This window comes from Capsicum annuum, chromosome 5 (genome assembly GCF_002878395.1).
Source record: "Capsicum annuum cultivar UCD-10X-F1 chromosome 5, UCD10Xv1.1, whole genome shotgun sequence".
Classification (NCBI taxonomy): Eukaryota; Viridiplantae; Streptophyta; class Magnoliopsida; order Solanales; family Solanaceae; genus Capsicum; species Capsicum annuum.
Genome location: NC_061115.1, coordinates 212,273,323 through 212,288,778, shown reverse-complemented (window position 1 = coordinate 212,288,778; position 15,456 = coordinate 212,273,323). Strand labels below are relative to the sequence as shown.

Genomic DNA, 15,456 nt, shown 5'->3' with positions numbered 1-15,456 from the left:
TTTTAAGTAGTTAACAGCATTACAGCTATATAAAGCAATGAATCATGGTTTCAATAAGTACAAGTTTTCCATTCATATAGTATTAGTAATAATAACTACTTCCTTACTATTGCTATTTGCTAAGAGATGATGGGTTTGAGGGGTAAATTAGTTGCTCATTTGGTGTTCAAGTGTCACGACCCAGAATAGAATCATGACCGGCGCTAAGGACGTTAAGACGTCAAAGTAAGCTTCGTCAGAATTCTACACAAAATCAAACAGATTTTTCATATTTTTGGGTCTAAAAGAAAACTTTTTGTCTCAAATTCACAACACAACAACCCAATATCGCAATCAACACACCAAATCACCAACACAACTCACCAAAATCATCAACAATGCACCAAATGCCACCAAAGGTTTATTAAAAATACAAAATTTATAAGTTAGGCAAACAATATAAAAGACAACCTGATAAGGTTTGACTATGAGTATTTCTTTTACTTTTTCTTGAAAAAATTATTTCAATTTAGTGAAAAAAAGTGAAAATCATAGTGTTTGGCCATGAAAATTTTAAACATAATTTGAAATTGCATTTTAGAAAAGTGAAAATAAGAAAAACTTGTTTTTACTTTTTTTGCTCTTACTTCTCTCACAAAATTTTAAAAATAACTTTAATTTATAATTATGGTCAAACACAACTCCAATTTCAATTTCAACTTTATTTTCAACTCCAAAAAATTATGCTTTCATGATCAAAGGGGGCCTTAATTGTCCCTCTTATATTATATGGGTTATTACATTGTATGTGTGGTGGAGAACTGTTTCATGATCACTTCAACTCCAAACCTCACCATATCCCTAATATAAGTGATAAGATAAATCATTTTGAGGTTCATGATGGTGAATTACAAAGTGTTTGTACTCTTATTGAATGGGATTATATCGAATTTATTGTTGTGTCATAAAAAAAGTAGTTGGATGATCATGACAAATAATTCTTCCTTCAATAGAACCTCCTTATTTTTCAAGATTTTTTTTTTTTTTTGCAAAATCATTTAATCCAAGAAATGTGAAAATGGAACAACATATCCTGTGACAACTAAAGTTTTCTTGATTAATTCAGATTTATGTTGTTAAAATTTATTCAAGATAAAATCGCTCATTATTATAAAACTATCATCTTCGAGATTAAGCTCAAAATCTATAATTGGGAACAAAAGAATTTCATTCATCCCATCATAATCCGTGATAATACTTGCTTTCACCGTTTAAAAAAATGACTTAATTTAACTTGATACGAAATTTAAGAAAAAAACTATTTTCGTGATTTTAAATTAAAAATATATCAAATATATTAAAATATCCTTTAATTTTGTGCTTTTAAATATACTATATAAAAAATTAAAATTAAAAAATTGCTACAAAAAAGAATCATATTTTAAAAAACGGAGGAAGTAATACATATCATAACCAAAAAAAGTTAGAAAAAAGAGATAAGAGTAGTTGAAAGATGTTAGAAAAAAATAATACATGACCAATACTTTTAAGGGGTGGTTTGGTAGAATATATAAGAATAATGCAAAATATGGTGTATTAGTGATGCTTATATTAGTAATGCTTGTGTTAGTTATGCTAACATTAGTTATGCTTGTATTTTTCTTATGCAGTGTTTGGTTCGATGTAATAAAAAAAACATGAATTACATAATTTCTAAAAAAAAAAAAAAAATTTTTACATAATACCCTCAATATATATGTTGGAAAGGATGCGGAAAATTTTTTGAGGGATAATAGGCGTCTTTAAGCATGTTAATGCATACATTAAATCCATTGCATTACTAATGTCATGGATTTTGAGGTATTATTAATACATACCTCAATACACAATAAAGTATATAACTAATACTTGCATTAATTATACATAGGATAAAAAATATATATCAAATAAGGTACTACTAATACACATTAAACTAATACATGCATTAACATTTCAATACACTCTACTCTGCCAAACGACCCTGAAAACACATGTTCATTTTGGTGTTATCAATCAAAATCCTAACATTAGCTGGCAGAACGATAGCCTGGGAGCCTCTCAATAATCGGTGGCCTAAAATCAATTTTAACATGGGGCCTAATTGTTTTGGTTTTATTGTGCTTTTTTTTTTTCAAATAAATTATAAATTTATTATAAATATTGGACTGAATTCTTTCTTAATTAGAAGTTTTAAATTTCTCGAGTTTAGATTGTTTTAAAAAAAAAAAACTTGTTAAGGAGCATTTTTCACTTTAATCTTTCTTGTGTGGCTAGAATTGGATTAATTGAAAAATTCACATATAAATATCGAAAATCGGATGAAAAAATTACAATTTCTCCCACCCCACCCCCTCCCCCCTCCAAACCCAACACACTCATTTTTTGGCTATACATATACTAACAACATGGAGTTTCTTAAAAATGATTTTCTTTTTCAAGTTTAAAACATTAACCAATTTTTCAAGTTAAAAAAAAAAAAAAACTTTTGTCACTCACAAAACTTCAATTTTTACAAATAAAATGCATATCCACATAAATTCAACCCCCAAATACCATTTTTCAAGTTCAAAATTAAAAGCTCTTTCTTTTTCATGTTACAATCAAATTCATCGTCAAACATCTATTGCAATAATTTTTAGTGCATTTTATTTATAAGTATAAGAAAATAGAAGATAACTCCTAAATTAAATAAATATAAATTAATGGATGAAATTCCTCTTCATTTCTCATGCTCTCTATTTTTCAATTATTATTGCTTAAATGTGGAACCTATTCTGTATGATAACCATAATCCTAAATTTAATAGGTCAGCTGTTAAATAATACTAAAACTAGCTGGAATCAATCGACGAAATTCTTAACTTTGTTAGTAAATTCCTTTAAATACTCATATTATGATATATTTCAATGGCCAAATCCACTGACGGCCCTCTCAACTTGATACGGTCTTTCACTTTGGCACCCCAACTGGCCGTTGTTCACTTTTGGCACCTTAACTAGTGTACGGATGTGTTATTTGACACTTTTTGCATAGGTGGCAACTCGCGTATTTTTCACCCATTTTAGGCGCGTAATTACTGTTTTTTGTCTGATATGGCGTCCAACTTGGCCATAATAATAATATTTAATTGCTTTCATTTTTTTATATCCTTTCTTTTGTTTCTAAAAATCAATTTTGCCCATTTATCAACTTCTTTTTTTTTTTGTTAGAAAATTTCCAGTGAAATAAATGAATCACAACTGTCATCATCCCCAATGATATCAATATAACATAGAACACTTTCACAAAGCCGATACACACAATCTCTCTATTTTTATTATCATTGAATCTAAAATTTCATTAAGAAGAAGAGCAAAAGATTTGTTAATATAAAGTTTCGAAAATTGATGTTAGAAGTTTTCTGTCGCCATTGATTATCGCCATTAATATTAGAAGTTTTTCATTAATTTGAGAGTAATCGTCTTTGATAAGTTAAAAATTGGTTTAAATTAAATTAAGTTGGTGAGAATAAATTTGTTAAATTCAACCTCCATTGATGTGTATTTTGAAGAAAAAGATTTGGAGGTGGGAGTGGGGTTGCTGTAGTATTTTGAAGAAGATGGGGGGGGGTGGGGGGTGGGGTGTTTGGAGATGATGATTCGAGTGGGTGAGAGGGTGGTTGGGATGTTTGGAGAAGGTGATTCAGAGGGGAGCTGGGATGATTTGGACGGGGGAGGGGAGGGGGGGAGGCTGGGGTGAAGAAGATGATTGTTGGGGGGCTGGGATGATTTGGACGGGGGGAAGGCTAGGGTGAAGAAGATAATTGGTGGGTGGGTGGGGGTGCTGGGATGATTTGGATGGGAGGGGGGAGGCTAGGTGAAGAAGATGATTGGGGGGGGGGGGCATTTATTTATTGATTTATTAAAAAAAATTAAGTTAATTAGTTAAAAATAGATTTTTTTTTAATTGTAATTTATTTAAAATTATTATTTTATACAAAAAATGCCACATCTTTTTTTTAATCGGTCGCATGCCACGTCAGCAGCGTGTGTATTACACACTCTTTATAATTTTACCTGATTGTAAAAAAAGTGTCAAAATAACACAGTTAATAGCTACTTGAAGTGTCAAAAATGAACAACGTCCAGTTGAGGTACCAAAGTGAAAGATCGTGCCAAATTTAGGAGGCTGTCGATGGATTTGACCTATTTAAATTGAAAACATGAAAATATGTTCTATTAGGAAAATTTTACAATAGGAGAGTCACAAACAATAGTGATCCTCCACTAATTTTTTGACACATAAGTTGTGGGCCCCTATCTTTTTAATTTTGTAATGAAACCAGTGAATAAGAGAGAGAGAAAATATATTTATGTAAGTCATATGGGTCTTAATTGGGAAAATAAATTGTGTTAAATAAATATAAAAAAGGAGAAAAAGGAGAATTATATGACTCTTGTATGCAAAAACGTGTACGGTAAAAAAAAAATTCTTATGATTTCATAAAAATCTACGTAAACTTTGATAATTATTTGAGATAAAAATTACATCAAATTTTATGTATTGATCCTATTTTTATTAATAGATATTTCATTCATTTAAATTTATGATTTTTATTTAAAATTAAAAAAAAGACATATTTTTTTATTTAGAACAATAACATTTCCCATGAAATATCACAAATGAGATTTAAGAAAGGTAGAGTACATGCAACCTTTATCAGAGGGGGTATCTTTTTTATTTTATTAATAATTTAATTATAAAATAATATATAATTTTTACTCCCAATTAATAATTTATAGCAACACAAATTTTTGGGTTATAAAATACTATATTTTAGTTCAATCCAAATTTTTTATTTTCTTAAATATGTACCGAGTCAAAACTTTCACATAAATATATAAAATAATTTTTCAATGTTTTAGATTAATAGAAAAATAAGTATTTAACTTATGCATAAAAGTGTAAATCCTATTGGAAAACAAACTCAAAACTGTTTTTAAAGTCAAACATTGAATTTTAAACAGAAATAAAAAAAATTATTCTGAAAAAAAAAAAGATACTCACATTTTAATATTTTATAACTAAGAAGATCCTTATAAATATTGATAGATTGAGTTTCATTGCGTTTTAATTATAAAATTGAATAAACAAGGCATATTGTCTATGTGTCAATTTTACACATATTTTATATATTTTAATTTATGTGAAATTTTGACTCGGTATATATTTAAAAAATAAATAATTTTGAATTGATATAAAATATAGTATTTTATAACACGAAAATTTATGTTGTTATAAATTATTAATTGGGAGTAAAAATTATATATTATTCTATAATTAAATTATTAATAAAATAAAAAAGATGAAGCACTCCCTCTGATAAAGTCTGCATACACTCTACTTTTCTCAAATTTCATTTGTGATATTTCATGAGAAATGTTATTGTACTAAATACAAAAATATGTCTTTTTAAAAATTTTAAAAATAAATCATAAATTTAATCGAATGAAATATCTATTAATAAAAAAAGGATATATACATAAATTTGGTGTAATTTTTATCTCAAATAATGATCAAAAGTTTACATGGATTTTTATGAAATCATAAAGAAAAAAATATGTTTTTACCGTTCATGTTTTTCATACAAGAGCCATATAATTCTATTCTTTTTTATTTTTAATATTTACTTAACATAATTTGTTTTACTAATTAAGACCCATATGAATTATATAAATATATTTTCTCTCTCTTATTCATTGCTTTTATTATAAAATTAAAAAGATAGGGGCCCACAACTTATGTGTCAAAATATTAATGGAGAGTCACACAACTTTTGTTGGTTGTGACTCTCCCATTGTAAAATTTTTCATTCTATTAGGCATTTTTGGTTCAAATTCTTGAGTGCGTGTTCTCAGACGTCTATTACATAGATAAATTTACTACAAAAGTATATCATTTTCTTTAATTATACATACTAACCTCAATCGAAATAGGCCTGAAAAGTTTTACGACTTATTTAGACAAATACATATAATTAAAGAAGATAATATATTTTAAATAATTAATAGCATTACAGCTATATAAGGGCAATGAACTATGGTTTCAATAAGTACAATTTTTCCATTCATATACAAATAGTAATAGTAACCGCTTCCTTGCTATTGCTATTTGCTAAGAGGAGGATGGGTTTGAGGGGTAAATTAGTTGCTCATTTGGAGGTCAAATGTGGTGGAGAACTATTTCATGATCACTTCAACACCAAACCTCACCATATTCCTAATATAAGTGATAAGATAAATCACTTTGGGGTTCATGAAGGTGAATTAGGAAGTGTTGGTACTATTATCGAATGGAGATTTAAATATGGTAAGTCACTTTTACTTTTCTATGGAGACAAGAATTATTTAATTCGGAGTTTTTTGATAAAAAAAAAAAATGGAGTTCTTTATTATTTAGATTTTCATGTTGTAATTACTCAAAAAACAAAAAAGGAATCGATGAAGTACCTCTTTAGGTCAGCTCACCTTTATCTGGTACAGTCAGTAACCTGTCTTACATTCAAGATTACAGATCTCACATTTTAAAATGACTTACATATTGATATCAGTTGAATGACCTGATAGTACGTAGATAAGTTAACCACTTAAAATATGTCATCTTTTTTAATTATATATAGTTCTCTCTCTCCTTTCTTCTAGAGGAATTGGGTCATTCTTTTCGGCTTAACTTCGTTACTGTAGTACGATCTCACTCCGACAACATATTATTTTAGACCTCTGTTTATCATGACATTGATAGAATAATCACAACCGGAACATACCTAAAGTTTTACGGCTTATTAAAATTGTGTGTATATATATATAATCTAGACAAAATTAACTCTTGGCAAAATTGCTAATCTAGATATCAAGTTAACAACCATGTATGATAAATTATACATTGATGTAAGTTAACATATAATTATCTTATAACTGTTCTGATTGTATACATATAATTATTCTATAACTGATCTGATTATATATCTTATAACTGATCTAATCGTATACATATAATTATTTTATAACTGATCAGATTATTTTATAATTGATCTGATTGTATACATATAATTATTTTATAATTGATCTAATTGTAAAAATATTTTGAAGATGGGGGAGAGAGGGTGGCAAAGCAAGTTGTTGATCACATAGATAAAGAAAAGAAAAGAATCAGCTTCAAATTTGTTGGAGGAGATTTTGTGGATTTATACAAGGAATTTAAGACTACTTTGGATGTTGAAGAGAATTGGATATCATGGACATTTGAGTATGAGAAGCAAAATGAAGATGTCCCAGAGCCCATCACACTTTTGGGAATTGCCATTGATGTCATGAAAGACATTGATTCACACCATCACAACAAATGATACATCATCTATTAGATCTATATTGGCCTAGTAAAATTCAGTGCTTCAAATGATCTATTTTCCATTGTGTAGTTTTATGTGCTTTCTGTCGGGAATAGTTTCTCTATCTTTTAAGATAAGAATAAAGTTTACGTCTATACTATTGATTTTGTTATTTTTTTTTTTAAGTTTCCTCTTATGAAATCATATTGTGTATGGGGTTGTTATTATTGTCGTCATGATTTTATGTGTGTTTTTTTAATTTGAAACGGATTCTTTATCTTTTAAGATAGACATATGATTTGTGTACACATTATTATTTTCAGATCTCACTTGTGGAATTACTCTGGATATATTGTTGTTGTTGTTGTTGTCATTGTAATTCCATGTGCTTTATATTAAAAAACAGACTCTCGATCTTTCAAGGTAGAGATAAGATTTGTGTGTACACATTACTTTTCTCAAATTTGTATGAAATTACATTGAATATATTATTATTATTATTATTATTATTATTATTATTATTATAATTCCTCAAATCACACTTGTGATACTATTATTATCTATATCTATAATTTATATCTATAATTTATATCTATATCTATAATCTATAAATATATTTATATCTATATCTATATCTATATCCATATCTATATCTATAATCTATATCTATACCTATAATATATTAAAAGTGTAAAGACCTTAGAAAAGTGATTTGAACTTTTTTCCCTTCACTAAAACGCCCTGCAATAGACAAAATCATCTTTTTACCTTTTTTTTTTAATTATTATATTATTAAATTAAGAACTCCTAAAATATATGGAAAGAACCCTGAACAAATAAATATATACAAAGAAATTAGAATCCTAAATTACATAAAATATATGAATCCTAAAATATATGAAAAGAAATTAACGATCCTGAAATATATGTAAAGAATCATATTTTATTTTAATTAAATCTATAGAATTGACATTATACGTTCAAACCCCATGAATTCAATTTTTTTTTTTACCTTTTTCGTCGAGAAAAAGTAGGAAAAAAATCTTTTCCAAACTAAAATAGACTTAATTCGACTATTTTCTTAATTATTATTTCAAGCCTCAAACCTAAATTTATGGACAAATAAAAAGACACATGAATCTGTATTTTTGTATGGGCAATTGATAGGCCTCTATTTTATGTTCAGAAGATACATTTGTAACTGTCCAACTAGCAATTTTAGGGTTATTTTCCCTCTAAAAACTAAAACTTCTTTTCATTCATTTTCTTAAGTTTACGTAAAATTTGTTACGGTTAGGTCTAATTGTATTGTACTGCATTGATATCTCTATTATTATATGTTTTTTTGTAGTTTATAGGTGGTCGATGAACGTCGATCGATTTGAGGTATTTTTTATGTAAAGATTGATATCTCGATTATCATTTGTAAAGGTTAACCTAATATCTCAAATATCGTATTATTTTATTGTAGTTTCTGATTTGCTACTGTTTGTTAATTTTTCTGTTTAATACAGGTGGTAGATGTTTAATACAGGTGATAGATGGATGTTCAATCGAGTTTTAAGGAAATTTTCGTGTAAAAATTAGGTTTAATTTTATTATTTTGATATCTCTATTATCGTATTATTTGTCTATTATCGTATTATTTGTTGTAGTTTACAGATAGTAGATGAATGTCGACCGTCTTTAGGGAATATTTTATATAAAGGTTAATATCTTGATTATCGTATTATTTAATTGTAGTTTATGATGATTATCATTTGTTATTTATGAGATTATCCCTTTTTTTCTACTTCGGTTACTTCTGTTAATCTTTTGGTCCAGCGAAAGTGTTCTTGAAGTTTTCGTTTGTCCTTTGATTTCAGTAATCTACGATTTTGTTACTAGATATCTTTATGATTTTTGAATTTTTGACAAGTAATAATGATATCATATAATTGGAGAAAAAAAATGAAATTTTATATTAATTTTTATCTCATCTTCAACTTTCATTGCAAGGACATATTGAGTACAGAGGATACATAGCTTCAACTTATTCCAATATCAAAGGTGTTCTGATTGATCACCGCGCTACTTCCCCATTGCAAATGCTAATATAAGTTATTGTTTAAGTTATTTTCATATACAAAAATAATATTTATTTTTAAAAAATTAGAATACTTATCTTCCATTATTTCTTTTTCAATAGCTTTGTGCATGAGGTTTAGACAATAGTTTTTTTAAAATAAATTTATATTTTTGAAGTTATCGTAGGGCAAAGAGAGAACAAAGTTCACGTAGATCTTACTCTTATCATACATAGATTAAGAGGTCTTTCTAAAGATCCCACTTCAAGTATTAGGAGATTAGTTTGTAATGTAGATTTCAGAAGAGGAATTCTATGAAAATTAGGACTGCAAGGGAAATCTGAATTCAAAAGTTCATGTCATCATTAAGATGAGTTCTGCGTCTGCGTTGTTTAAGGTTCGATCATATTTCGTGTTTGCATTTACGGTATACTAGGTAGTTCTGATTTAGCTTTTTCTTTTTTCTCTCTTTGCAGCTTTTTACTATGTTGTATTTTGATTGTCCATAAATTCAAATCATAGACCGCAAGTTTTTAGAGTTATTGGAGAGTGGAGACAAGTTCAATTGATTATTGTTGACAAAAAAAAAAAGCTAGACTTCTTACCTAACTAGTAACATTGCCTCCATGTAATGATGAGTTCATGAGTTCAAGCCATGAAAATAATAGCTTCATGAAAAATGCAAGGTAAGGTTGCATATAATACACCCTTGTGGTTTAGTCCTTCGCAGACCCCATACATAGTAAAAGTTTTAGTACACTGCACCTAAGTACTCTTTTTGGGACAAAGACTATACCTGCATCTCATTCTTTGTTTTTGCCGAAAAGACTCTATCCTTGTGTTGTAATTCAATCTTTTGAAATGAAATACAACACACCCAGAGTCACTGGGAAAACTAAAAAAAAAATAAAAAATCTACTGCTGAGATGTTGTTGACCTTTCGATTTTTGTATACCATAATGTTTTCTAATGTTTTGAAATTTTAAATGGCTTTTCAGGTATAGTCTTTCTTGAACATGACTCAGAACTGCAACTGATCTCGAGTGATTAGGTCAGTGCTTGCTGGATGTCATGTTGATCATATATGCTCGTGTATTTACATATTCTTTATTTGAAATAGAACGTATTTTAAAAAGGGACAACATTAGGCGATGGATTTTAAGATGAGACAGTATTAGGTGATGGCAGTTTATACATGGGTCTTTTGGTATACTTAATTGAATAAGCAGGGATATTCTAACTCACGAGATATTTCTTTAAGTAGGAATATTCTAAATCATGAGATATTTTCTCATGGAGTGCTATTTTATCCTACGCTTCATATATGATAATAATTCTATCATTTTAGTACAAATGATGGGATAAAATAATCTTCAAATTAGTTAATACCTCAGATCAAACATAGAATAAAGTTAATTCCAAACTTTATTCAATGGTTATTTTCCTTATTTGATGTGCCAAATAATCATAGGTTAAAAGCTTATTTACCCATAAAATAAACTTGCGTATAGTATACATAGCTTTTCAAATAAAATTTCACTAAAACTCTTAAATTTTCAAGGTTGATGTGTGATTGTTGAAATTGTAAAAAAGCATGATAATTGTGAATTTGGAAATGATGGAACTATAAAATTAGAATGAGTTTTCAGTTGAACTTCAATGAAATAATATCTTCATTTATTGAGTTAGATATATAGGGACAACATTCATCGTTTTAATGAATATAAAACTTTTATTTTATATAGTGAAGGAGTAACTTACGCTAACAAGATTTAACCTATAATTTTAATTCTATCAAATTCTAATTAATAAATAATGTTTGATGCGATATACACGTGCAACGAACGTATTATGAATTAGTAAGTTAAAAGTTCTAAAACTATCGATAGAAGAATTAAGAGGGAAGTAAGCTTTTATATTCGGTACATGAATTTCCAAAGAAGAGGCATCCACATTTCTTTGGATTTATATCACTTATTTTTTCAAGTTCATTAATAAAGTATATTACTAAAATTTTATTAGAAAAAAGTTCACTGAAAGTTACTTCAAAAACCTTATACATTATATACCCAGAAAGGGTTATATTTAACTCTGTACTATTCGAAATAGTTTAAATATGCACTTCATTATATTTTGAGTGTAAATATACATCTTTCATTATACTTTTGGTGCAAATATACCCCTCTTATTATACTTTGATCCAAATATATCCCTTATCCGTTAAATATTTGCATCCCAACATTAGAAAATACACGTGAATGGTTGGGATTACTATGAAGGACCCAAATTATTTATACCCAACCAACAACTATTTGATTGGCAATAAAAGGAAAATGATAATTATAAAATTAAATTTTCATGTATTGCGTGAAGCTAATCGATTGTGCAAACTTTTTTTTTTCTTTACTAATAATTCGTTGTTTGGCTTATAAATAAATGGGTTTGGAGAAGAAAGTATAGCATTTATTTGGGTTCTTTTGAGTGTTGACTAGATAAATGTGATTTGAGTTATTTAAATTAATTCATTTTTTCTAAGGTGGAATCCAAATATTTAACGGCTAAGGAATATATTTGACCCAAAGTAGGATGGGAGGGGTATATTTGCACCGAAAATATAACGAAAGGAATATATTTGCATCTAAAATATAACGAAGGACATATTTAAATCATTTCTAATAGTTCTGGGGTAAATATGACCCCTTTTCCTTATAAACCCAACCCTCCCCCTCCCCCTCCCCCCAAATCCAAATATTATTTGATATCTAGAGAAAGACGCATTCCAATCTTATCGTAAAGAATCTAAATAAGAAATCTAGCGCTTTAAATTCTTTTTATCATTAAATGCAACGTATAAAATTTAGCTAGCATTTGACCATGAAATTTGATAATTCATGTTCCTAATTATTGGATTAAATAATTATTAAATATTTAAATTTAAATAAATTTAATTCAGAAAAATGGTCTCTCAATTATTTACCGAAGACATCAGACATATTTTTCTCAATCCTCTAACAACATAAAAAAGTACTTCTACATTTAAGCATATAAAAATTCCTTTCCACTACCATTGCGAAAAAATACTTCTTCCAAAAAAAACAAAAAAAATATTTCATTTTCCCTTCATTCTTTTTTCCATTGATTTTTCATTGACTTATTATATTCTATAATCCGACAAGTGTTATAAATTTATAAGTAATCTATAAAACGAAGTGGAGGAAATTGTAGTCTTCTCATTACATTTCTTTGTAAACAAAGGCTATTTATAGTAATCAAAATTACAAGATATATTCCACCTCAAAATACAAGATATATTCCACCTTAAGAGGTGGAGTATTACTTGGCAAGAAGCCAAAGCAAGGGAAGTCACATGACTTACACATGGCATCCATATTTATTAACGTTCCCTCTTGGATGTCCATGTAAAGAAAAATTCATTGAATATGCATTTGAGTGTTGTCTCATTAAAAACCTTACCAGAAAAAATTCAAGGAGATAAAAACCTTGGTTAAGGAAAAAAGAGTACAACGCGTATTCTTACTCTCCCTGATGAAGATCCCGTTTTAATCGGTTCAGTCTTCTGTAACACCCCGAATCTGGTACCCGAGACGCTACACGATGCTCATGACCCCGAAGGACCACAAGCTAACCCATGACTGATATCTGTAAATTGAGCACTGAATAATAGTAATAATATCGTAAATGCGAAAACATGAACTGAAAGGCCATAAGGTTCAATACTAGTACATAACTGAAAAAATATGGTATAACAATACCAAAATAACTGAGATAATTGTCTAAACATACTGTAGTCTGAAAGCCTGCAAACTATCTGAATAAGGAGTTGATGTGACATGTTCCCAACTAACTCCAACCACTGAAGTAAACTGAAAACTGAAATAGTAATGTGATCATCATGTCCTCGAATGATGAGAACTCACTGCTAACTCTGATCGCTAAACTGGGATGATACTGGTTCTCTGGAGCTCGTGTTTCTAAACCTATGGTATAAGATACCATAGCGCAAATGCGTCAGTACTTTGAATGTACTGGTATGGAAGTGAGGTAGGCTGAATGCAATAGGTTCATATGCATGAGCAATACTAACTGACTGACTAACATCAACGTGAGAATACATGCATGCATACGTAACTGTAACTAACATCGTGATAGGACTGAATGCTAAGTTCTGAATATTGAGTTTACTAATAACATGGAATTACTGATATATGAGGGACTGATACATGAATAACTATTTTTGACAGTTCTGATTATGAAGAACTGGTCTGATTGACTGTGTCTAACAGTCCTGAAGCTGGATACTGATAACATGAGTTCTGATAACTGATATAACTGATAACATGAGTGACTGTATCTGACAGTCCTGAATCTGATGGAACTGGCCGAGTTTCATACTATATTTGAGTAACTGATCTAAGATCAGTCCTATCTGGTGGGTGATCTCTAAATCTGATGATACCGTTACTGGTTGACCATAGTTGAGATCGATCATGTCTAATTGGTGATCCCGGAGTCTATTTAAAATGATAAGAAGTGACTGTATCTGACAGTCCTATATCTGTACTACTGAGCTGAATTGACTGTATCTGACAGTCCTGATTCTATAACTGAAACTGTGGGATGTATTCATCTAACCAACATGCCCCATACTAAGCTAACTGGGGTCCAACCTGTAACCCCAGCTGGAAGGGTGTCAATACCGCGCTACTGGTAAAGACAACTGTTGTGGAGTCAGTCCTAATCTAGCGGGTGACCCCTGGGATCAGTCCTATACATTTAGTTGCGCTAACGGGTGATCCCTGAATAAGTCAGTCCTATCTAATGGGTGACATCTCGTACCTACACTGGCTACGTAGTTCTAGAACTTAGGGATTGCTTCTAGGGATCTCAGTCCTATCTAGCGGGTGAGTCCCCATCCCTAGGCTCACTCGGTGCTGAATCCTACTCCTATCTTAAAGACACTGAACTAATTAACTGAATTAAACTGATTAACTGAACTGAATTGATACTAGTGGTATTATTTGGCGGAGATAAATTAAATTTACTGAGTTTCGTTGACTGACGGAATGTACTGAGTTCTAAGGACTGACTGAGAATACTGAAGTTACTGAGATTGACTGGAAATACTGATGTTACTGAGATTATTGAGTACTGAGATCACTGAGATTACTGAACTACTGAGATTATTGAGATTTCTGAGATTTACTGAGTCATATGACGGACTGAGTTCTATGGATCATAGCTTGACTGAGGAAATCGTGAAAACATGACATGGCTCTAGGCACACAGCTAAATGTTCGGGTACAAGTACCCCGAAGACTCGATGAGAAGAAACTGACATAGCATGGCTTACTTGAACACATGACCAACAACACAATCATAATTCATATATTGAAGCACTTCACCAAACATGTGATATGCATAAGCTTGTACATACATGGGGATTTCATGATATCATACTAGTTGGGCATTGTTCCTTCGTCTAGGCATTTAATCAAACACATGGTAGGCATAGCACATGTAGACAATATTATACAACAATTAATCATAATGATTCATCTCTAATTTCATCATCTAGGGTTTATTCATAGGTTCACATGAATATTAATCTATATAAATCAATTCCATATAAAATTGATTACCCAACATGAATTTGAATTCAATTGATCATTCTCAACAAAAACAAAACAAACTCAACATGAAATTCATAAAGAAATCCATAAACTTAAACTTAGAAAAGAGATTCTTGGGCTTCATGGACGAAAGGAGTCCATGAATGAACACTACGCATACCTTAGCTTGTGATTCTATGAAAATTGACGGAGAGATTCTTGAAATTTGATGGTAAATTTCCTTGGAATTGAACCTTCTATGAAAACCCTAGGGCTTCTTCTTGAGAGTTTTTTAGAGTAATTGAGTGTAAGTTGCTGAATTGTGGCCAAATCTCGTGTTATAAGGCTTATATAGGATGGAAAATTGACCCTTTTA

At 29.5% G+C, this 15,456-nt stretch overlaps 1 protein-coding gene across 1 annotated transcript; it reads left to right on the top strand.

Annotated features, from left to right (window-relative positions):
• The first annotated feature begins 6,081 nt into the window (after nucleotides 1-6,081).
• LOC124898767 (kirola-like) lies at nucleotides 6,082-7,891 on the top strand. Its single transcript, XM_047412704.1, has 2 exons — nucleotides 6,082-6,366; nucleotides 7,146-7,891. Exons 1-2 carry the CDS (start codon nucleotides 6,090-6,092, stop codon nucleotides 7,400-7,402), a joined length of 534 nt encoding a protein of 177 aa, XP_047268660.1. The 5' UTR covers nucleotides 6,082-6,089; the 3' UTR covers nucleotides 7,403-7,891.
• Nucleotides 7,892-15,456: the final 7,565 nt, after the last annotated feature.

Coding starts and splice junctions, on each gene's coding strand:
- LOC124898767 (XM_047412704.1), top strand. CDS start 6,090: ATGAACTATGGTTTCAATAAGTACAATTTTTCCATTCATATACAAATA. Junction 6,367..7,145: donor CGAATGGAGATTTAAATATG/GTAAGTCACTTT, acceptor AATATTTTGAAG/ATGGGGGAGAGAGGGTGGCA.